Consider the following 25,689-nt stretch of genomic DNA (forward strand, 5'->3'; position numbering starts at 1 on the left):
CGATACAATATTCTGGGTAAAACAGATTAAATCAGTACTGGATGAGTGTAGTTTGTCTTTTGTTTGGAACGAACAACACGAACATAATGCATCTGGGATATTTTTGACAATTAAGCAAAGCCTTTTAGACCAATTTCAACAGTCGTGGAACTCAAAAGTGAAAAACTCACATAAACCTCTGAATTATAGATTGTATAAAGAAGATTTTGGAATTGAAAACTATTTCAGAAGTTTAGATGACAAAAATATTATTGGTCTTTGTAGATTTAGAACCTTGAATAATGACCTTCCCATTGAAGGTGGGCGTTGGCAAAATATAAGTAGAGAAAATAGAAAATGTCATTTATGTAAAACGGGAGATTTTGGGGATGAGTTAAAAGACCAAATATTAAATTTAAAGCTCTGATGAATAGCTCACCACCTTCTGGATGTTGTCTCCGGGGTAGTTCTCTAAATTTATGTATATAGAAATTCATCATGAATGTGACTCAATGTTATTCCTTCCAATATATGTACACTAATCAACTTCTTACCTTATGCATATTATGTATCTACGTGAATTGTATTGAATTTGTTCTCTGTACCATAGTATTATGGTGTTTGAGTAATAAAATATACATAGCATCTGCATAAGATTTGTTTCCAAACACTACGGCTCTTAACCCCATTTTATAGTCACAACCTACCATATACTCAATACCAAATTTACCCCATCCTCACATAGAATATCATTTCCATCTAAATTAAAAGTAATGTTCTCCTTTTGAGTCTTACTGCCAATTGCAATAGCCTGAAACTTGTTAGGATTGGCTTCCATATGATTGTCTGAGAACCATTTGATTAAAATACTACCCTCCTGCTCCAGAGTGTTTACAATATCTTGTAGATCATTGCTGCTATATGATAACGTATAGTCATCAGCACAGTTATATATTATATACGTCGATTTTCTAAATAAAGTGAAATATATCGTTAATAAAAAATATTAAAAAGGACCGGTCCCAAAATTGACCTCTGTGGAACCTTTCATAAATGTCCAAGGAAAGACTGCATATAGAACCAATTTAACACACTGCTTCCTGTTTTTAAGATAACTATTTAATAAGGATTGAGCATTTTCAGACAAACCATGGCTATTTTCTTAATTGGCGCTCGCCTATATAATTTGTTCTCACGTGTATGAATAGAATTTATAGGTTCATTTTTAATTGATTAAAACTTTCATTATTGTCTTCTTTTCTTACATAGAATATTAAATGTATAATGTAAACGATAACATATGATATAGGTAGTTTGTCATATATTTTGTTTTTTTTTTCTAACCTGATTTTGTTCCGACCTTTGAATGTGTAAGTAAGAGTAATCAAGGGAAGCAAAATTCAAGCGTAAATCAAGAGAATATAATCCAGGGACTAAGACCATACAATGAAAACAGACACACAACAAAGAACATAAAATAACATCTACAAAGCAACAAACGTAAATGAGCAACTCAGACTCCACTAAAAACTGGGAGCATATAGACCAGGTGCACCGGTAGGGTAAGCGTCCTCTGATTTTCTAGAACACCCGCCGAGTTGCTCATAAAAAGTCAAGAACGGGGAAGTCGAAAGAGGAAAGGAAAATTATGACACGTTGAACAAATCGGTTCTCATGTATACACCGTAGTTCGATCCACGAGTTCAATACAACTTCTGTAGTGATGACTTCAATCTTGAAGCAACATAACCCTGTTCCAGAAACCTCACTACAAGAAGTCTAGCGCGGTACAAAAAGTCTGTGTAGTTTCGACGAGCTCTCGCATAACGTATAAGTTGTGACATGAAAACTCCAAGCGCAGGTACTGAAGGGATGTTGCCACAGATGAAATGAAAGTTCACAATACGGAATGAAAAGTCATCGTGTTTGTCGAAAAGTTTGGTCATCGATCTCTAAGTGTAGGTCAAGATATGAGGCTGACTTCATAGTAACTGTAGTATATTTAACCTAAAGTTCTTTGGGGTAGATGCGATGTATAAAATCTCAAAACTAGGATTGTTAAACGATAATACGTCACCCATATAGCTGAAACTGAGATCAAAGGATCTGGCTAAACGACTTTTCTTTCTTTGGATCCGATCAGCTATTAAGTCAGCCTCGTAAGAGTGAAGGAAAGGGTCAGCGAGAAGAGGAACACAATGTGTTCCCCTTGGAATGCCAAAAGCGTCCACCACACTATAGACAAACATATTGTTGATCAAACACCTCTTGACCTGACCAGCTTGATGGCGTATAATCCACGCGCGCAGTGATTTCTTTAAATTGAATTTTAAATCTTAGTCATTACTTTTACACATGAAAGTGACAAATTTTCAAATCAAATGTGGTGCCAACCCCATGCACCTCTTTTTCGTTGGAAAGTTTGTCATTTTCATAAGTAAAATTGTCCTAGCATCCCCTATTTCTGAGGAACCCCAGCTGAGACGCCTCCTTTTCAAAGTGTCTGGATCCGCCCCTAACGGGCAGACAACACCGGTGAAAGGTTGCCCTAGAAAAAGGTTAAACCACTATGTACACTATATCCTCCACTGAATCGCCCGTACTGCTATTACTACTGAATCGAAGGCGAGCTTCCCCATATAGCACCCTTATTTTTGAAAGGTAGTTAGTTTTTTTTAACTTTGAAACTTGCAACTTTTATTTTCACTAATGATTGGCCTCATATGTGGCATAATAGTACAATTAATTTAACAAACAATAATAATGCTTGAACTAACATATATACACATGAAGTAGTTGTATGCAGATGAAAGAGTAATATATCTAATATATCATTTAAATACAGACATTACAATTTTGCCAAATTTCGCCAACCCGACAAATACATGTACATATTTATCGTGACTATTCATTAAATCTGACAGACTAACAATATTTCTGTTATTATATAAATTTGTGTCTTTATTTTACTAAAAGTTACAGTTAAAAATATAGTGGAACTCCTAAACCCAACTTCTTGTGTATTACAAAGATCACAAATTCTTTCAGCTCTATTGATACTGAAAAATCTACCAGCCTCAATTGGCTATTTGTAACTGTCGCATCTAAATTTAATAGGATTATTCAAATCTGGTGGTTGCACAGTATTTTTTTTTTCAAAACTAAAATCAGGTTTAGAAATTCCGCCTATTTACACACTTATATGTGAATCATGTGATTTCCAATCCTCAACAATTTTTTTTCATGAAGAAACTGCTTTACATCTTTAGACAGATTTACACTTCTTAACACGGATTTGTCATACCAGTAATTACCATAATTACATTCATTTAAAATATATTTTATACATTTTAAGGGACCGGTCAAAATTTATCGCCACATAGGACCGGTGCAAAAAAAAAAAAAAAAAAAAAAAAAACGAGCCTAAATAAAAGTTGCATCCCTATGGCTATCTGACTTGGGAAAAATGATGTCCTATGTCAACTTGGAAAGAAAAAAGTTAGTGTCCTATCATGGGTTTCTTATAAAGTTTTTATTTGAAAATATATTAACACATACAGTGTATTAAAGATCTTACAATTGAGGCACTGATATCAAGCTATTTCTATTTGAATACATTTAGTTATTTCAATTACAATGAATTATGTTAAATAGTTGTCCTACTGCTATTTGCACTGGTCTTATGTGGCGATGGATTTTGACCGGTTCCTAAATGAGCACAACGTTCCGGCAGAATGTTTAAGATTATCTCCCTGGATGCGCACCTTGCCGCCAGGTGTCCTCCGTTGATGCGTAACTAATAACCTGTATACACAAAACATCGTGTATTTGTTTACTTGTGTTTAAATGTAGTGGCGGGTAGGGAAAAGGGCTTTAGTTGTCAATATGACTGGAAATTCAGCAGGTCGACGAGAAAATAAGCAGATTTTGCAACAGGTTTCACCCGTCACTTCAAAATGTTTAGCAATGGTCGTGTCTGTTGTCGGTGATAGTAAAGCCGTGAATGGCAAGGAGATATTTGACGATTTTCAGTTGAGAAATAGCACATGCTACTGGAACTCAGCGTTATCCGAGAGTATTAGAAGTCTCCAGTATTTAGGATTTTTAGAACCAAGTACCGTTTTACTCGGAGGTAGTGACATTTGTTTGGAAAATCTTCGAACGGCATGGGGAAGACGAGTTTTGAATGACCCGCACAACTGCAAAATAGAGAAAATTGGTAAATACATTTGGTAATAGTAATAATTTCCCTTTTTTGTTTTTGTTTTTTTTTAATTTCAATAATGACAGCTGGTCATTTTAAAAATATAAAAGTACATGTCTAAAAAAAAAATTATACAAAAAAAAATAATGAAGAATTCTAGAATTGTATTGTGGTTTAAGTACAAAGTACTGTACATGTATCATTACTTAACTTAAGGGCTATATTGATAGAGAAAGAAGATCCCTGTGTTTCTGAATTCAATTATTTAATTACTCTAAATTGTCATTCTAATTGGGGCATGTTTACAAGAATATGTGATATTGTTACATAGCTTTAATATCCATCATTTCTTCACATTCAAAATTACTGTATTTTATATGAAGAATGTTAATAAACTATAACATAATGCTTACACAAACACGCATGTGCACAATATAATACATTTTATGTAAATTCATGAGTATGATTTTAAATAAAGTTGAAAGAAATTAGTTTTGAATGACCCGCACAACTGCAAAATAGAGAAAATTGGTAAATACATTTGGTAATAGTAATAATTTCCCTTTTTTGTTTTTGTTTTTTTTTAATTTCAATAATGACAGCTGGTCATTTTAAAAATATAAAAGTACATGTCTAAAAAAAAAATTATACAAAAAAAAATAATGAAGAATTTTAGAATTGTATTGTGGTTTAAGTACAAAGTACTGTACATGTATCATTACTTAACTTAAGGGCTATATTGATAGAGAAAGAAGATCCCTGCGTTTCTGAATTCAATTATTTAATTACTCTAAATTGTCATTCTAATTGGGGCATGTTTACAAGAATATGTGATATTGTTACATAGCTTTAATATCCATCATTTCTTCACATTCAAAATTACTGTATTTTATATGAAGAATGTTAATAAACTATAACATAATGCTTACACAAACACACATGTGCACAATATAATACATTTTATGTAAATTCATGAGTATGGTTTTAAATAAAGTTGAAAGAAATTAGTAAAATATAATTATCAGTTTAACATTTTTATTGCAAGTGTAAAAAAAATATGCCATATGTCAATTCACTTTGATGTTTTAATTTTCAACCATAAACATAAATAAAAAGAACAAAAGGTATCCATTTCAATGAAAATTAGATTAAAGAATTAACACCTTGTAAAAATAATAGCCAAGAGGTAAGGATGTTCCATTTCCTGATATTAGATTATTTGTTTACACTGTAAGATAACTTATCTGATCATATTGATAGTATTGTCCTTAGGGTAGGTGTAAATTTCACCTTTGTAATTGCATACAAATAGAACATCTTTGACTGTTTGAAAATTAAAGTTTACAATAATATTCATTGTATTGGAATGTATACATGTTAGATAAGGTTTTCGATGTTCAGTCTTATTAGATATGTTAAAGAAATCCCTGTAGCATTTTTACTCACAGAATTTTCTGTCATTCACCTCAAAAGAATGGCTTCTGTTTTATATTTTGTTGAACTTAGCTTTCAACTGTAAATGATATATACCCAAGTGTATTCAAAGAAAAACTGTTCAACAGCATTTTTTACAGTTATAATATTCATGTACCCCTTTCCCATTCTTTTATTTAAATATAGATGTTCTTGTCAGTGTACACAGTATGTATGTCCTTTGATCCCGTAAGGTTTTGACAATCATAGTTAGTCCTGAAGAGTTCAGACAATTAAGGACAAGATTTCCAGTAAATCACCCAGCATGTTATGAACTGTCTCTAATATACTTATCTATTATCTAGTTTAAGGATTATCTGACTGCACACCTGTCATTTTGGTCACCTGTCACTTAAAGCATTATCACCTGTAGTCTGGGTCTTAATTACTAAATAACCAACTTCACTCAATTTCTGTTATAATTCAGCCTTTTCACATGAATGTCAAGTACATGTATGACCTGTTTTTGTCACTCTGGACTGTATACAGGTAATTATATGATTATAACAGTGTGATCTAAGTTTAACTAAAATTGCACTTGCAGTAAATTCAGGGTTTGTTCAATAATTAAGAAATGCATGAGTAAGGCAGATTTACAGCCTTTTAAAAGAAACTATATTTAATTTAGATTAATTATGACTAAGTAAGGTTTTGTAAATCAATGAATTAGTAACATACTGCTTTGTACAAAAAGAAAGCATTTAGATCTGTATGGTATAGATAAGTTATTTTTTCTGTGCAGATTGTTTTCTGGTATTTGATTTGCTTCCAATAACTCACAAGGGATAAAACTTGTTGATAAAATGTGTAATGAAGTGAAATAACAGAATTTGTTGGGCACTGCTTCCAATTAAGAAATTTACTCTGTACTCAAACTTGATAATAGAATTCCTCGCATTAAATGATTTGTTTCATATCGAAAGCAGATGACGTGTGGAAACTTTCCAACTATCGATTTTATGTTGTTTTTTTGCTCATATTTATGTGCATTAAACTTCAACATTCAAAAACATTCTGGAGAATGAAAATAGATGTTATTTTGTAGGTTATGGATTTCAGCCTTTTCATCATCTTACTGATATATGTTTAGTGAGTTTTACCATTCAAATGGTAAATCAATAAACATGTAGAAGGTTTTCACTGTAAAATCTGGTGATATTTATGGCAAATTGGAGCCTAAGTCATCTTTTAAAATTAAAAGCCTGGATTTTCTGTGTATTTCATTCAAGTATAAACAGGGATTAAAACAGATATTGAATAAGAAACAGTCATAAGATATGTAAGAATGATCAATATAATATTAAATCACCTTAGATTTCCTGTCAAATTTATTGGCATAGATCTAAATGCAAGTCACTTATCCCAGTCTTGCTAATATTTATGTGGCCCATATTGTTGTATATTTGTAGAGTTATCTTGATATACATTCTTGCATTAATCTTCTTGAATATACATTGACATAGCACTTACCAGCGTCAATCCAGACATTGCTTTAGAGCCCTATCTTAGGCTGGATCTTGGAAGCTTTCATGTTAATGCATGATGAACATATTCTGTACCTTCTAGGCACTTGAAAGCCATTATTCCTATTTGTAACTTTGCCAAATATTTTTGTTGTTGCTGTGATTGTTGATTACTTTCTAAAATCATATTGAAATCAGCATCTGACATTGTGTTTTTAGTTGTTTATCATGAAGATACTTTCTATATTTATGTCAAGATTTGTTGACCTTCAAATGAAATAAAACTTTTCGTTGGCTAGTTACTAGAACATCTTGGAAATGCTATGCTTGATGCATGTATATGGAATTTTAGTAAAAATTCAATGCACAAAACTGTTTTAAATCGCCTCAAATTTAAGAAATGAAATTACCAGATATATGTTTTTTTAAGTCTGTTACAGGTAATTACAACGACAGTTGTGTTACCATAATGCCTACTGCATGTACACTGTACATGAACATGAATTTCTACAATATGTACCGGTATATAGATTTCAATTATTTGTAATACATGTGTATTTTTTGTTGTGTAATTTTTATGATCGATTTTCTTACTATTTCACTAATGAAAGAATGCTTCATGAACACAAAATAATCACATCACATTCAAGCCAACTAAATAAGCATGACAAGGTATGACAACTTACTATGAGCTTCTGGGACAGACAAAGATATGCATGTATATTGTCTTTAATCTTATGTAATCCTAACATGTCCCTTTACAAGTCATTTGTCAGCTGTAATTTCACCTAAAAATGGTGTCAATTATTGTAATTTACTTCAATAAATATCTTTGTATTTCTTTGTTATCATATAAAAATGTCATATGACTATATTTTATGGCATTGTATTGGATAGGGTGCATACTATTTATAAGCTCTTCAGTGTTTTTGATTTGTCATACCAGTATATAATTTATTTGAACATTGAAGGCAGTTGATACAATGTGTATTTACATTCTTTATATTTGAAGTCAATTGAAGAAAACTCAGTCTCATTTTTGCTAGGTTTTTTTACATTGAACACCATAAATAACAGAAAAAAATTGCCAAAGCAAATAAGAATAGGAATTGTTTACAGTTACATGTAGACACCATATATAGTAAGTACTTGTAGACAAATCCCATCATATCTCATGTATGTTTCATCTTGTCATTGTATCAATATGGTCCATTTAGAAATACATCCAAAGAAGGAAGGAATCAGAACTGGCCTCAAATAAAAGGAAGTCCCTGTGTTAGCTGTAGTAGAAAATTTGCGTTAGCCACACTGTTAAAGGCAGAGACAAATGATGTGGCCAATGTATTTGAATAGGCCATCCTCAAAATTTAATTAGCCACATTCAAGCTCATCTAGCATTTGGTTACTTGGCTGCCTTCTATAACTAACAAGAGTCCAATTAAGCAGATCCAGACACTTTGAAAATGAGGGCTGCCAGTCAGGGTTCCCTAAGAAAAGGTGGGGTGCTAGGACCATTATTTGCCAATTGTTGTCAATTTTTTACACATGGAAGTGACAAATTTTCCAATAAAAAGGAGGGGTGTCAATCCCCTGCATTCCTGGATTCGTACTTGTAATATAGGTAGTGAAGACAAAGCAGTCAATGAACTCCATTAATTATGTCTTCCTTTTTTTTCAGGTGATGTAAGCAGTATAAATATGCTGGAAGTTCCACAAAATCACTTTATCCCCCTACCAGAAATACTCTGCTTAATTATTCTCGACCTCAACAACAAACAGATTTTAGCCACTGTGGACATTATACAAGCACAGCTTAAAAAATGTTACCAAGGTACTCAGCTTCCTAGCAACCAACTTGTGTATGAAACATTGCACAGTCTCATCCAAGAGAGAAAAATATTCCACACTGGTAAGTTTTATTTAACAATTAATGAGACCACAAGCATTCAGTTTGTATCATAACCATGAAATTGAATTGTGATCCAGCATATATTATGAATGAATTAAAAGATTCTTTCTTAGATGGTCTTGATTGATGGCCATTAGAAAGGAAATGTCCCTTAGACACACTTTTTTATTTGTTTAAACATTGTAAATTTGTGTATGAATTTTAGTAACATATTGTTTTAGATACATTTTTTTAACCTTTTCATATGTTTATTCTATTTAAATTTTGATTGAAATTTTCCTAAGTTATTGAGAAAATCTTCAAATATATTTTTGGAATTTAATTGATGTATAGAATTCCATGATTATTTTCCTTCTTATATTTCCATCTCAAGGATTATTGAAATAAGAGAAAAAAAATTGAAATTAAGACAACAATATAAATGCTAACCCGAGACTTTTACTGGTGAGAAAGTTCCCTTTGTACTGCACCTGAAATCAATATGTTTCATCTCATTTTGAGATCAAGCAGCATATGTTCTGTATTCAACACTGAGCACTTGGGTCAGTCTTTGAAATTTGTTAATCTCACGAAATATGTCTAGTTAAATATCATAGGTGACACTGACAAATCGATAGCTTTTGTGCCAATAATAAGTTACCACAATATTTTTTCATGTAATTGATGCAGGCACTTTAATTCAATAATAGAAATTCCCATTCAACATTTTAAATTTTCTTTTGGATCTCTTATATAGTAAATAAAAGGTTAATTTAAATGGAATTACTAATACATCAATGGGAAGCTAAGTGATGGTTTAAATTACAAGATAATGTACTCACATTATAACAACTAAAGAATTTACAAATCTATTCAGATAAACACTGAAAATTTCTTGTCAGAGTTATTGCTGTTTGATATGTAATGTTTTGTTTTAGAAGAATTAAGATAAACAAACTGTTTTCTCTAATGTAAACAGAATTTAGAAATTCCTCTATTCTCTAGATTTAAACATGTACAAAACTGTACAGCACTGCTTCACAAGTTAAAATTTTAGAATTTCTGATTTCGTTCAATTCATGAAGAAAACTATAATAAACAGGTTTGTAGTATACTGTTTAATAATACCTTTATAAAATATGTGATATCTTAACTCATGTATTTATTAATTTTTTTGCATATCATGATTTGATTTTTTATAAGCCAATTTAATGACAATTTTCTAAAAGAAAAAGTAATGGTAAATATGGGACCTATATTTATCCTTTTACTAGAATTAAACTTTATGAACTTTTGACCTCCTCAAACATTTTATTTTAGGTGTATTCTGTGATCAAAACATTAAATTCAAATTTGAATATTTTTCTCATCATTTTATGCTCAAGCATATGGTTTAGGCATCACTTATGTTATAATAAAAATTGATAGCTTTTTAACCAAGAAAGTAGTTACAGACAGAAACAAAAAGTGTAGGTATTTTTTTGATCCAGGAGTTCAGGCTTGGGAGGATTAAGAAGGTGTAAAAAGTGTAAAAGCAAATATTTTAATTCTTTTGGATATACGTTATGTAAATTGTATTTTAGGGGCTCTGTGCCAGATATGCCAGTGTCTGACTCCATGTCATTTTCTTGTACTGATTTTGTGCTTTATTTTAGGATTTGAGTATAGTTATTTTCATTTCCATTTGTTGTTCATGGTTAATGGATTTTTGATAAAAGATGCTTGTTGTAAACTTGGAGTAAATACATTTAAAACTGAACCACTGAAGGCATTTTCTTTACTTTGTTATTTTTAATAAAGTATAAAACTAACAAAAAACTTGTCTATCCATGTATGAGTTTTATTTTGGGTAAATTGGTATAGTAGTGGTTTTATTGCTTCTCAACTCCTGTAATGAGATTCATGTCTGATTTATTGATCTGTTTGTTGAAAATCATGAAGTCAGGGATGAATGAAGCTCAGATGTTTGGTTTTTCAGTGGTATATACCAGTATCTATACATTTGTACCTACTTGTTAAAATAAGCAGTCCAGTTATTTATTGTGTGTAAATATTTATAAGGACATGTTATTAGTTATTTTGTAATTGCGTTAACCTCACTTGTTCCATCTAGTTATGAATGGTATGTATCAAAACTGTAAGAGGTTTTGTCTTATTTTACAGGAAGTGGATACTTTGTGGTAACACCAGATACCCTACGTCTTCCAGTCAACCTACCCTCACCGAAAATACCACTGCAACACAATCCAATGTATCTACCTGTGTCAGGACATGTAACTCCAACTGATCAGCATGTTTCTCCTATTTGTGCTACCATGACAACTGTTGCTACAACACAGACAATGCCACCATGTAGGTCAATATCTTGCCAAGTTAGTATTGCCAATCATAAAAGACCAAAAACTCCAGAACTGAAGACTGCTGAACCCCAGTTAAGGAGAAGTCACAGTGCTAGAAGACATAAGGAGAGAAATCATAGAGATGTGGCCTCAAGAGCTCAAGATGACTGTCTCACAAACAGAGATGTTCACTCTATAAAAAGCAAACTTAACAAAGTACAAGCAAAAGGTAAAGTTTGAATCATACAGGAAACAGTTGAGATGTACATTATCAAGCAAACTAAACATGAAATAGAATTATCTATAAAACTACGGGAAAAAAGCTAGAGCAAACAAACTAAACCTTTAACAAATACCGGTAACGGTAAATTTCAGGTTATCATGTCGAAATGAAAATTTTATTTTCATATTCTATGTCGTATCCAGGTCTTACAAGTTAAGAATTGTCATGACATGTACAGCAACATTTGTAGGATTAAAAAAAATAATCAGCTGAATAAATTAACCTTGTTAAAGGTGCTTTATCTTTTCAATTCTATAGGTGCTAATAACTTCATAGGATTAACATCTAAGATGACTAGTATTAAAACTTTACCCTAAAAAAGGGAACTGGGATCGAAGGGATTATGTTTCGTGGTTTAGGTTATATTTAACTTTAAATAGTCTTTTTATTGACTAGCACCATCTAAGATGAGCTTTAGAAATTGTTTTCAATAGATGTGTATTTGTGTGGATCAATTTCACTGTTAGATTTAGCTATTGACTATCATTAAAGATGATTTATTAGACAGAGCTAATTCACAGAGCTTTAGAAAATGATATTGAGTAAAAATGGAGGTGTTCGAGATTGTCAAGTTCATTGTCATGGATATTTTATTCAGTCTACTTCAATAACCAAACAAACATGTTACCCTTGTGAAGGTCATCTTAATAAATGCTTGCTTTGCATGTACTTAAATAATGCTGTGTATAATGGGCAGTCTTTAAATATTAATAAGATAAAGTAGTTGTGCTTCTGAATATAATGAACCACATTTATGAGAGATTCGAAGGGAACTTTTCTGTTTCTCCACGAAAACTTGACTTAAAATATCTTATGCTCACTGGATACATTGGCTCATTTCTTTTTTAGCCAGAGGTCTGTGTGAGTTATTCCATCACTTAGCTTCTGTCGTTGTAAACTTTCTTATAAAATACCAGTTAACCTCTGGAACAATTTATGTTGGAGTATTTTATAAAATTTTCTCCTGAAACCACTGTGGATTGTTAAAATAATTGGTGACATGAATCCTTAAGGTATCTTAATAAAAAAGTGTGTTGATTACATGAAAAGCATGGCTGCCGAGCTACTAGGATTTCACTGCTGGGTTCTTCTCAGCTGTGCTTTTGTGTAGTTTTTTTTTAATTTGCAGTTATTACAGTAAAGTGAATAATAAATAATTTAAAATTTTCAACACTTCTTCAATGCATGTTGCTACAGTACTTTTAAAAGTATATGTTTGTGAAGAACAGTTGATTATAGAGAGGAATAACAAAATTTTATATATCTTATACATTTTGTTTTACTTGTTTCATGTTACATCATATTTGAATAAACTTCATGCTGAGACCTGAGCTTGAGGACTTAGTTCCCAACAGTAATGGAAAATACAAATTATACGTGTTTAAAAATTGAAAGAAAATTTAAATGAATTGGAATTAACTTAAAGGCTCTTAGTATTAACTCAGTCTGGTTATTGAAAGTGACAGACACTAGTTATTTAATGTAATTTTTGGGTACAAAATAACATGAAAGGAACTCCCTGGTTAATCTCATTATTTATATGTCTGACTACCTATATGATAAATATGTATTGATAAGTGAAGATAGAAAAATCTGAATTATTGAATATTTTATATAAGAATATTCAATTATTGAAGTCTTGTCATCATATTTTTGGATGAAAAATGTAATAAATTGTTCAAGCATGATACCTGACTTTAGAAAAAGATAAATTTCTGTTGTACACCTGTCTCACACCTGCTTATGACAAGTGATGTAACAATCTCTTGTATTGGAGGAAATTAAAGGTTTTGACCAATGACATTTGGTTGTCAGTAAGGTCCTTAGTTGGAGATTGTATTGGCACAAAATTCAAATTTTAACAACCAGATCAGTTTAATGGAATGTCTTTATAGTCTTATGTACATGTAATTAAGAAAGAAAATGTATAAGAAAGAGATAACATGTGGGAGTTTCATTATTGGATTTGGAACCAAGTCAGATAGTGAAGGTACTTATCGTGGAATATTTTTTGTCCCCCATCTTCATTGTTTTATGATGAATTTGAAATGCACAGTTCAGCATATAAAATGTATCTTTGCTATTATAATACATGCATGTTTAATTTCAAAATTTTAAGTATGCAAGTACTTGCAAAAAAATGAATATACTAACATTAAATAATAAGTAAATGATTTTATGAATCTTACGGTACTGGTGATTTATATCATAAACCTAATAATCCCAGTAGTTACCCTAGATTGCTAACTCAACCATAAATTGGTTATAGTATACCAGGCTAGTGTGGTTTAAATTATGTAAATCTTACTTTAATTATACATTTCATTGATATTTTTAACAAACAGAGCTACAACATGCAAAGAAAAAAAAAATGAAGATTTTATGTATTTTGAACAATTTCTAAACCAACCCCTTATAATACCAAGCAATCAAGTCTATCTCCATGTAGGTACACTGTATCTAACTTGTGAGTTACAAGGTCTCTGATAACAGCTATATCTATAGGCTAAAAACCACTAATTCAGTTTCCCATTGCTCCCTATGTTAAATTGACCATTTTCAAAGGCTTCTCAAATATTTACCTTAACTTTAACCTGCTCATAACCATATATCACCTGAAACCTACATGTATCAGGGTATCTCAGTCAAGAGGAAACAAGGGGTTAGCAGACTTGCAGTGAAGCACTGTCATTCGGAACTCACCCACCCCTAAAAATAGTAACTGGAATTCTCAATTTTCTTTATTTAGCCACTCTTTGTTTACATTTCAAAAAAATAACTTATATCTATCAAAAGTAGGCAAATTTGGGCTCAAAATGATCAAAATGAATTTATCTTTCAGCAGAAGTTCCATTTATGTAAAAATGATTCCTAGATTTTGTATAATAGCATGACAAAGGGACTATTTTTTTGTTTGCGTAGGACTTTTTTTGCGTACGTTCCAAAGTTGATGATGCAATTGGTGGTCTGTAACCTAAAGAACACCTTTTCTGCTTTCAAACTTGTTTTTATTGCATCTACCACATAGTACGGAACTTGCGATATGAAATTTCAAGTTTTAAAAATTTTCGTTAAGGATTTTTCGAAAAATGGCTCAAAATATGAAGGTACCTTATATTGGCCTGAACAGTAATTTTACAGTGAAAATAGTCATATGTGGTAGGGTTCATTACATCCCATTTTTGAACTGAAAATGGCTTTTTACTCACTTTTTTTGCAATTTAGACTGTTCAGTATATATTAAAGTTGTAATTAACATCTTGTTTTTGACCATAGCAAAATTTAAATTCTGTAAAATTTAATTAAAATTTGAAAATTAACTAATTTTTTTCCAAAATTTTAAGTTTTTGGCATAAATTAAATGCTTTTTGGATAAAAAATATTGAAAATAAGGATAAAATATGAAATTTCATTATCTTTTAAATAATTTAAAACACAGGTAGATAATATATTCCTTATAACATGCCCCCAAGAGATTTCTAATCAGATACCCATATAAATGGCATTTTATGGCTTTCACAGGGGGGGATGCCAGGTGTGGTCTGCAATTTGAAATAATTATAAATTTCCTGTTTAATTAGCAGTTATTTAATACACAGAGTAGTTGTTCTTGTATTTCATGCCAAAAAATTTCATTTAAAAGCAGTTTTAGTAAGAGTGAAGGCAGGAAATGAGCCGCAAGCGGAAACTTATTGGTAAAAAATTTGGATATCAGGAAGGAAATACTCCTATTCATAAGGGTAAGAAACTTAAATATGAGCCCAAAAATGACCCTGAGCCTCTTATGAGATTACCTCATACTGTTTATGAATCTAGAGTAAGTCAAGGTAGTGACAATGTTCTGGAAATCCATGACACTGACCAGTCCCTTTGCACTCCCATGCTGCTGCGGCCACGGCCAAAAAGTCCTGAGTTACTTGATGAATATCTTGAGCCAAATGTCTCTGATCCAGACAACCACACATATAAACATTACATTCCCTCTCTTGTAAGCATACTGTGGAATACTACAATAAAAGAGCATATAGTTGAAAGTAATGGTTGTGACGGTGACTTAGATTTTGACTCTAATGCAGCCAAAAAGTGGGGTTATGCATGGAAAGAGAGATTAAAATGTAACAAATGTGGTTTTAGAGGCCAGTTCTACAAACTGTATTATGAAGTAAATACTACTAAGCCAGGTAGAAAGGCAGCAACTCTAAATATGGCTTTACAGGCAGGGTTACAAACAACTCCCATATCAAGCAAGAGCTATAGGGATATAAGCATAACTTGTAACATTATCCCTCCTAATCTATCTGGCATGCAAAAACTTGCAAATAGGGTTGGAACTGTAATTGTTAGGTACAATGAAGGTGATATGAAAGAAATAAGGGAAGATATTGTAGCTGAAAATGAGATGGTTGGTCACTCAAACCCTACTTATGTGAATGTTGAATCAGATGGTCGCTTCAATAATCGCATTTATAATAGTGACGTGACTGCATTTCAAGGTGGTACGCAAGTTGTCCAAACTATAGTTGAAAATAATTCCTCGCTTAAGAGAATTATTAGCGTGTTCACTGGTAATAAGCTATGCAGAGTTGCATCTCGGTTACGAAACAAGGGTATTGAAGTATCATGTCCTGACCATGCTGGGTACTGTTCAGCTAACTTGGCTGAAGATGATGCAATAGGTAATGAGGCTGTATATGTTAGAAAATGCACTATTCAGTTGAATGATGCATTGCAAGTTAGGCATATTACTACTGATGGTGATAGCAAATCTGCTACTGGTGTAGAAAAAGCTCAAAGAACAAGTGTACATGTACTTAAAGATGTTAGACATCTATCAATTGGTATCAAAAGAGCTGTGCAAAAGTATACATTCAGCCCATCCATGTTTACTGGTCCTAATAAGAGAAACCTTAAGCACCGTTTTAGTATGGATTTAAAAACTCGCTGCGTTGCAGAACTAAACAAAGCTTTTGAAACACACAAGGGTGAACTTTTTGAAATAAAACACCATATGCCAACCGCTATCAAAGCAATTATAAAATGTTATAATGGAGAATGCGGTACGGCATGCCAAATTCATTCTTATGTGTGTGCTGGTCTATCCTCTAATAAGTGGAAAAAGGGTTTTCTGCCTGACAATGAGGTTATAAATATGAATGATGAGGATGAAGTCATGGTAGAGAATTGTATTAAGGTACTTTTAGGGCCTAAAAGTCTTGACTTAGTACGTTTTCTTACCTCGACCCAAAAATGTGAAGCGTTCAATCGCAGTCTGCAGAGGTGTAATCCTAAAACAGTCACTCATAGTAGAAACTTCCCAGGTCGTGTACATACTGCGGTACACTTAAGTAATCACAAGTTTGGTAATTCAACCTTACTTCGTACAAAGATACTTGGTGTTGAGCTTACACATGGGTCATCTGTTATCAAACATCTGAAACAAAATCAGAAAGCTGAAGTATATGGTAGACAATATAAAAAGCTAAAGAGCACAAAATGTCTAAGGTCTAGAACACGTCAAAGGAAATATAACTTACATGCGACAAAAAACTACCAGGTTCATTATAGAAAGGGTATTTCTGACCCAAAAGTGCCAAAGGCAAAGCCCAGTACTTAGTGTACAATGCCTGTGTGGTTAACTGATGTAGTTACCTCCCTTACTGTGATGTAAATAGTGTAAATAATTAGTACATGTTTAGACTTGTTGTACAGAAATAATGTGTGATATGTTACCTTTACCCTATAAAATGCAATCATAATATGGAGAATGTTTTGCACAGTGAGTGGGTACAAGGCCGCGACAGTGTTCACGGTCCTTGTTGACCTGCTCCGGCTCAAGGGACAAATGTTCCACATTAATGCACCTCCTATTATGACATCTATGTGATACTTGCATGCTTTTAGGTAGTTCAAAATTCTTGGTAAACAACATAAATGCAAATCTATGAGTATATATTGTCTTTTTATCTCTTTTCCAGGGAAAAGTTACAGTTAGTGTGGAATATCTTCTGCCCCCTCCCCCTAATTTACACAAAATGCATCCTTTAGCCCCTTGAGCCTCAGAATTGGCCAAAAGTCTTTCTTTTTGAGCTTCAATCCACTTGTCTTGATCCATTTTCATAAGATATTTCAAGAAAAATCTAATTCAGAAGGTACAAGTTATTTTTAATGTCAAGGCTGCACGTGCAATTTCCCAGTTAAGGCTAAAAACCACTAATTCAGTTTCCCATTGCTCCCTATGTTAAATTGACCATTTTCAAAGGCTTCTCAAATATTTACCTTAACTTTAACCTGCTCATAACCATATATCACCTGAAACCTACATGTATCAGGGTATCTCAGTCAAGAGGAAACAAGGGGTTAGCAGACTTGCAGTGAAGCACTGTCATTCGGAACTCACCCACCCCTAAAAATAGTAACTGGAATTCTCAATTTTCTTTATTTAGCCACTCTTTGTTTACATTTCAAAAAAATAACTTATATCTATCAAAAGTAGGCAAATTTGGGCTCAAAATGATCAAAATGAATTTATCTTTCAGCAGAAGTTCCATTTATGTAAAAATGATTCCTAGATTTTGTATAATAGCATGACAAAGGGACTATTTTTTTGTTTGCGTAGGACTTTTTTTGCGTACGTTCCAAAGTTGATGATGCAATTGGTGGTCTGTAACCTCTATATATCTAGACTATAACTAAATATTTGCATGTAGCTTTCCATCATGATATTAATTACTGTATTATGTAACCAGTTGATGCATACTGAAAGTTATCTATCATATTTCTAATTAATTTTTATATCAGTAGCAATATGCTATGTCAGTACATGACATCTATCAATTGAATTCTTTGAAAGTTTTTTATGGCTAGTTGTGCTGCAATATTGGGATTGGTTTATAGAACAGACATTGATTGAACATCATGTATGTTTCATGGTTTTGAAGATTAGCGCTGAAACATATTGAATTTTTCAGTGATGATGTAATTTCTGATAAATAATGATACATATGTTTTCATATAGACACTAATCTATTTTTTTATATATTCTATTGATACAGAACAGTTTTACGATAAGAAATATGACAAAACAAGAATTTGCAGTTTTAATTCAAGAGTATGGTAACTAATAAGACCCTTTGGTTGATATAACTGTATGGGATACATAATTTTTAATAAAAAAATCCTGAAAGTATTATAATAAAAGTCCTGAAAGTTTTCATGGTGGGTGGAGGAGGGCTAATTTATTTTTATTGTTAGGATTATATATTTTTCATTTGCTTGCAGGAGAAAAGAAATCCCTGCTGTCCAAACTATTTGGTAGGAAGAAAAAGGGGATTGAAAATAAGCCTTTACCAAAAGAGTCTACAGAGACCAATCCTGTCAAAGAAACAAAAGTTAGGAAAGAGACAAAGCTTGTTAAACAAAACATTGAATATGCAACATTTTCTGCTCAGTTTCCTCCCCCTGAATGGCAATGGTATCAGGACCAACATAAACGTACGAAAGACTGGATATCACAACAGGCTGGTAGAGTCACACAAGGTCACAAGGTTCTTAGGAACATTCAGGAGAATACGAAGGATTTGTGTCCTTATCACAGTCACTCTCCTACAACTCTTCCTACAACATCAAGTAGTGGCCATAATAGAACTCATAAGCATAAATCTAAAACTCATACTTATCATGAAATAGAAGCTTACAAGCCGTGCAAAAGGTCAGTGCCAGTGCAGCAACCACATTGTCTTCAACAAATCCCACCAGAGGCCAATTCTAGGCCTATTAAAGAACCCCATCATCATAAAAACCCAGAAGTCAAAACAAGGAGGTCTAAATCTCATAATAAGAAATCTCATAGACACTCAATGGATGTTGGTTTGCTGCATAGACAAGCTCAAAGAGAATATCAGTCTACACAGAGAAATGAGGTCAGGGTTCCTCCATTACATAGTTCTACACCAAGAGAGAATGACAGGTTAGGTCTAAGAATGGCAGGGGAATATGTTGATATGAGTTCTAGTCCAATTCTAAAGGAAATTAATCATGCAGACAAAGACCATAGATCAAGAAAGAGAAGATCAAAACACTACAAGAGAATAGAAAATGACATAAGTTATGAATACCAAGGGAGATTACCTCGTAAACATTGCAATATTGGCATGTCAAGAGACAGTGGAGTTAATTGTATAGGCTTATCTGAGAATCACAATAACTTTTGTTATAACCAATTAATGGACTATGAAAATGTCAAGTCTAATAATTTGCGTAAAAGTATGGAGATGCAGTTAAATTCTCTGCACCAGAGTGAAGCTAACAGAAATGAAATAGTCTGTGTTGCTGAAATCAATACATGTGCTCCCCCTTCATATAGTGATTATGTAGAATTAAATAGTCTGGCAGTAGGGAAAAATGATGGGACCCAGAAGAAAGTTGTAGGTCCAGAAGTCTCTCTTGATCTGACTACCAGTAAATCTGATGACATTGGTATAGTGGACAGCAGTGAACAAAGTTATGACACTGTTATACACAATAAAAGGGTTCAAGAGGTATCTAAAGAGACGGAAAACTTGACACTTGGTGATAGTGGGTTTTACTCACCAAGACTCACAGAGTTTGAGTTGGATAAGGATAGAACCAAAGCTAAGGTGCCTCTTTACAAGAATTTAACATATGATCACCATGAACTAAACAATCTGAAAGATCTACAAAAAGAAAAAATAGTGCTGAACAATGAATTTTACAAGGAGCCATCACCATCTTCTGACTATCAAGTTGTAGGAGTTGTTTAGATAATTTATTCAGTTGGTCATGCTTCTATGTCTATTTAGCCTTATGGTTATTCTAAAATTTTATGTGTCAATTAAAAAAAAAGTGGGTCTTTGACTTAAGCTTAAGTGTAGAAATCCTTTTATTTATTATTTATTGTTATGAAAGCTAAACTAGAGCTAACCTTTCAAACAGTGTTAATCTTTCAAGAAGATAACTGTCTCTAGGCTTTGAGGAATGCCGAATTGCAGAAAGAGCACTTTTAAGTACACTTAAATTATAAAAGGGTTCATATGGATTCAAATGATATACTTAGTCCAAATTTAATGACTGAATTTACATTCAGATAACTTTTCAATGCTGAGATTCATGTCCACTTCATGTGGCACCATTCATGTGTGCACTACTTCATAAATACCTTATACTCCTTTTTTGATAATTGAGTTCATATCTTAGAGGTGGTATTATGTCTTTCTTTTTAAAAATATGTAAAGAGAAGACCTCTACCAAATACAACATTTTTTTTTAATTCCAGTTTTTTGGACTCCTATAAATTGTGTGCATTCTAAAACATTATTACAATGTTAAAGTTCTAAGAACAAAGGATTATCTCCCTTTGATTGTTTTGAGAAAAGATTAGTATATATATTCAGTCCTGCTTGTAGCAGTTGCTCTGTGTTTTTGATTGTTAGTGAACTATTATGTGTTTGAAATTTATTCCTTCACCTTCTGATGTGATGATTTTGTTGTGATTATTTATGAACATGTCTGGCAGCTTTTTATTTTCTTATTTTGTTATATTTTTAGTCTCTAAATAAAAAATAACTTGCATTAATGATTGAGTGAAAGCAATTTCCTGATGTTTGGTCAGTAACACGATTATCTTTTAATGGATCTGTTTGAAATTGTATCACACAACCAAATGAAGTATGGGATTAATCTTTGGGGGTTGTGACTTGAACGGTCAAGGAATTCAGAGTAAAAAAGAGGCCAGAAACAATCATTTTCATTTTGAAGGACAATTACTTGACAATAATGGAATGGATCTCTTAGAAATTGTATCACAAAATGCAGCACCACCTAAGGAAGCAGGGATTAATTTTGGGGGTTGTTACATGTACTTGAACCAATTAGGAATTAGGGGTCAAAACGGGCTAGAGACAAGTATTTTCCTGATGTTTGGATGTTTAATTGTAATCAAAATTTAAATCTGTATCAAGTCTGAATGGTGTGTCTATACTTGCCCCAACTATTCTAAATATTATTCAAGACAGTTTTTTAATTACCTGTAGATTTAGCAGACAAAGATCCTCTACTGTCCTACCAACTTGAACCAACAGAACATATACAACTAGTTAAACACCCACACTCTCCCCCACAACCAAAAAAAAAAGATATGGCTGTTAAAACACAGAGCACATGTTCAACAGAATCCTTATCTAATTAACATGTAGGAAACAACTTGAATTTTTCAAAAGTTGACAGAATCCACAAAACTTTCTGAATTAGAATGTTGTAGAAAATGGATACACAGGTCCATTACCAGGAAAAATAATGTTGATTAGTCGTGATGATTACATCTTTATGTAAAATTCAGGTTGGTTTTGATAATGCCAAATAGAAAAACACTCTTGGAATAAATGGTGTTTAGGGATTGTAACGGGATATATAGCAAAAAAAAAAAAAACAATATTAGATGTGCATTGTAACTAAATGTACATGTAATTTGAAGTACCAGTTTATAGCTTCGTTCTTCTAATCAGGTTGGATGCTTTTTCTCCTCGCCCTAATGTGGAAGGAGATTTAAAAATACCAGTGTCCGTCTATCACACTTGACTTTGTGGACGCAACTCCTTGAAAACCGCTTAACCAATTTTATGCAAATTTTTGCATTGCATGCAATTTGGATTCTACAAATTTTACAGGGGTTATGGAACTTTTACAATCCAACTATTTGTAGTGGTGGGGAACACGTAACTACGTGTAGCAATTTGGTTTATTATATAAATTTTAAAGATATGATTACCGGTAGGCATTGTTAGTGTTTGATATGCCTGAAAACAATACATTTATCCATGATCAGCACAGTGGCAAGCATTTTTTTAGAAACTAAAAAAAAAGTAAATTTTCATGAAGACCTTCCTGAGAAATAATGTTGTATTTGCTTAGGGAGAAAATAATTATTTTCAGGAAGCAGAAGTGGAAATTTTGCCCCTGAATATTTGTGTGTGACAAAAAAAATACCAGTTGTATAACGATATGGTCCTGGCTACTTTTTGCAGCAGGGTTGGGACTGATTACCTCCAAAGGTAATCAATTACACATGATTACTTTCCAATATAATCGATTATATGTGATTACTCCGTATCAAAATAATAATGATTGATAACATCATGATAACATGAGTACTTCAGATATTTCCACATATGAATAAAAAAAATACTTCCTTGGCATGGGTGATATAATGAAATATTTAGCAAAATGATTTATATAATTTTAAGGACGAAATAATTCGTGTATTATCCCAACGTCCCATCAGCACCTGCGTATGGGGCTTTCATATCACAACTCGTACATTATTCCAGAGCTTACCGTAACTACGCAGACATTTTATATTCTAGACTTCTTAATTAGGTATGTGGAACAGGGTTATGTTGCTACAAGATTGAAGTCATCACTACAAAAGTTTTATGGTTGTCATCATGAACTGGTGGATCGTTACGGTGTATCCATCTGCACCATTAAAATTGATTTGTTCAATGTGTCATAGTTTTCCTTTCCTCTTTCGTCTACCATGGACTTGATTTTTTTTAGCAACTCGCCTGGTGTTTCTAGAAAAAAACAGAGGATGCTTACCCTACCGGCGCACCTGGTCCATGTTCCAGTTTTAAGTGGTCTGAGTTGCTCATTTACTTTTGTTGGTTTGTATATATTGTTTTTGTTTTTTTTTATGTTCTTTGCATGTTGTGTGTGTGTGTTTTATGTCTGGTCTTTGTCCCTGGATTACATTCTTTTGATTACCGCTAGAATCTTGGTTTCTTTGGTTACTCTTTTATACATAATTATAAGGCTGTGGTAAAAACGGTTTTTGAAGATTGTCGATTGACCATTACAACTGAGTAGACCAAGAGTATTTCATTCTAATTAGTAGACTTAAGTGTTACGCAGGTACAAAATGTATAATATAGTATATGTATTTTAGGTTTAATTGGAACAAGTTAGTTTCTCTGAAGCAAGATAAAAATGATTATAATTATAGTTTTAAGTATGGAATTCCATTTATTTGATTTCTTCATAAAAAGTGAAACAAGCCACGACAAAATAATTAACAAAGAAAGACAAAATGCTGTACATTCACCAATTTTTATGTCAATATTATGCCATAGATGATTTTGCGAATAAATAATTACGAAAACGTATTTTAAAAAAATATTTTGAATTGTATATTCTTTATTTTTCTTCGGTAAATAAGAAACAGAAAACAAGACAAAAAGAATAAAAATCTAATCTAATTCGAGTGATAAACCAGTATAAAATAAAACGTATAATAGTCAATCTCAATTTTCAGTTGTTGAAATCAATTAAAATGTTAAGATTGATAAATAATGTAAAAAGGGAAATTACTCATTAATAGCCTTATTTACTTAACAATAATAGAGTAATGTTATCAAAGTGTAATCATGATTACACCACTTTTTCACCCAGTAATCGATTACTTATGATTACTTTAAACAAAATGTAGTATAACGATTATCGATTACATGTGATTACTTACAAAATGTAATCAATCACAACTGATTATGGTACCTGATTACAATTACTCTATCTTGTTGTGGCAGTCAGTGTATATAGACACTTAGTTTTTCTGTCTAAATTGTCTATAGACTTCCGTTATTGTGGTGTTCATTGTCTATAGACATTGGTTTACCTGACTACGTGATGTGGTGGTCATTATCTTTAGACTCTAGGTTTTCCTGTCTACTTGTTGTTGTTGCCATTGTGTGTAGATCCCTGCTTGTCTTGATGTCTTGTAATGGTGGTCAATGTCTATAGATTCTTCGTTTTCCTGTCAACTTATTGTGGTGGTCAGTATCTTTAGACCCTTTCATTTCCTGTCAAGTTTTGGTAGTCATTATCTATAAAATCTTGGTTTCCTTGTTGTGGTGGTCATGTTCTCTAGATTGTTGTTTTTCCTGTCAATTTGTTGTGGTAATCATTAACTTTATTCTCTTGGTTTTCCCGTACACATGTTGTGGTGGTAGTAATTAATAGACACTTGGCTTTCCCACTATTTGATGTGGTGGTCATTTATCTATGGACTGTTTTTCCCCATCAACTTGTTGTGGTGGTCATTAGCTATAGTCTTGGTTTTCCCGTACACATCTTGTGCTGGTCATTGTTTTAAGACACTTGGTTTTCCTGACTTCGTGATGTGATGGCCATTATCTATTGACACTTGTTTTCTGTCAACTTGTTGTAATGATCATTTTCTATTGACTCTTGGTTTTCCTGTCAACTTGTTGTAATGGTCATTGTTTATAGACTCTTGGTTTTCCTGCCAACTTCTTGTAATGATAATTGTCTATAGACTGGGTTTTCCTGTCAACTTGTTGTAATGATCATTGTCTATTGACTCTTGGTTTTCCTGTCAACTTGTTGTAATGATCATTGTTTATAGACTCTTGGTTTTCCTGCCAACTTCTTGTAATGATAATTGTCTATAGACTCTGGGTTTTCCTGTCAACTTGTTGTAATGATCATTGTTTGTAGACTCTTGGTTTTCCTGTCTACTAGTTGTTATGATCATTGTACATAGTCTCTTGATTTTCCTGTCTATTTGTTGTAACAGTCATCGTCTGTAGAATCTTAATTTCCCTGTCTATTTCTTTGGTGATAATTGTCCAAATACTCTTGGTTATCTTGACTACTTGTGATGGTAATTTTCTATAGACTCACGGTTTTCAAATATACATAGCTGTGGTGATCATTTTCTATGGACTCTTGGTTTTTCATGTCAACTTGTTTAAACTGTCAGTATCTAAAGGCCCTTGATTTTCCATGATGAGATCTATCTATGATCATATTTTCGTTTTAATCTGTTAAGCCATGTTGGAGTTATTGTCCTTTTTCAACGTTTTTTGGTTATCTTTAATTTTATTTCTTTAAAAAATCTTCTCTTCTGACACTACTGGACCAGTTAGAATCAAAACTTGAAATGAATGTTCCTCAGGATGGTCAATTTTTTGTGTTAATCTGTCAAGCCATGTTGGGGTAATTGCCCCTTTTCAATGATTTTTGCCATT

The 25,689-nt window shown here is 32.5% G+C and overlaps 1 protein-coding gene across 1 annotated transcript; it reads left to right on the plus strand.

Moving 5' to 3' along the window:
• Nucleotides 1-3,743: 3,743 nt before the first annotated feature.
• Nucleotides 3,744-21,221, plus strand: LOC148619360 (uncharacterized). The gene is made up of 4 exons (XM_088579178.1): nucleotides 3,744-4,198; nucleotides 8,798-9,028; nucleotides 11,171-11,575; nucleotides 18,908-21,221. The coding sequence occupies exons 1-4, from the start codon at nucleotides 3,865-3,867 to the stop codon at nucleotides 20,407-20,409; spliced, it is 2,472 nt and encodes an 823-aa protein (XP_088435304.1). The 5' UTR covers nucleotides 3,744-3,864; the 3' UTR covers nucleotides 20,410-21,221.
• The last annotated feature ends 4,468 nt before the right edge of the window (nucleotides 21,222-25,689 follow it).

The sequence above is a fragment of the Perna viridis genome, chromosome 4, assembly GCF_037379345.1.
Source record: "Perna viridis isolate PV_CMFRI_1.1 ecotype Kerala chromosome 4, ASM3737934v1, whole genome shotgun sequence".
NCBI classification, from domain to species: domain Eukaryota; kingdom Metazoa; phylum Mollusca; class Bivalvia; order Mytilida; family Mytilidae; genus Perna; species Perna viridis.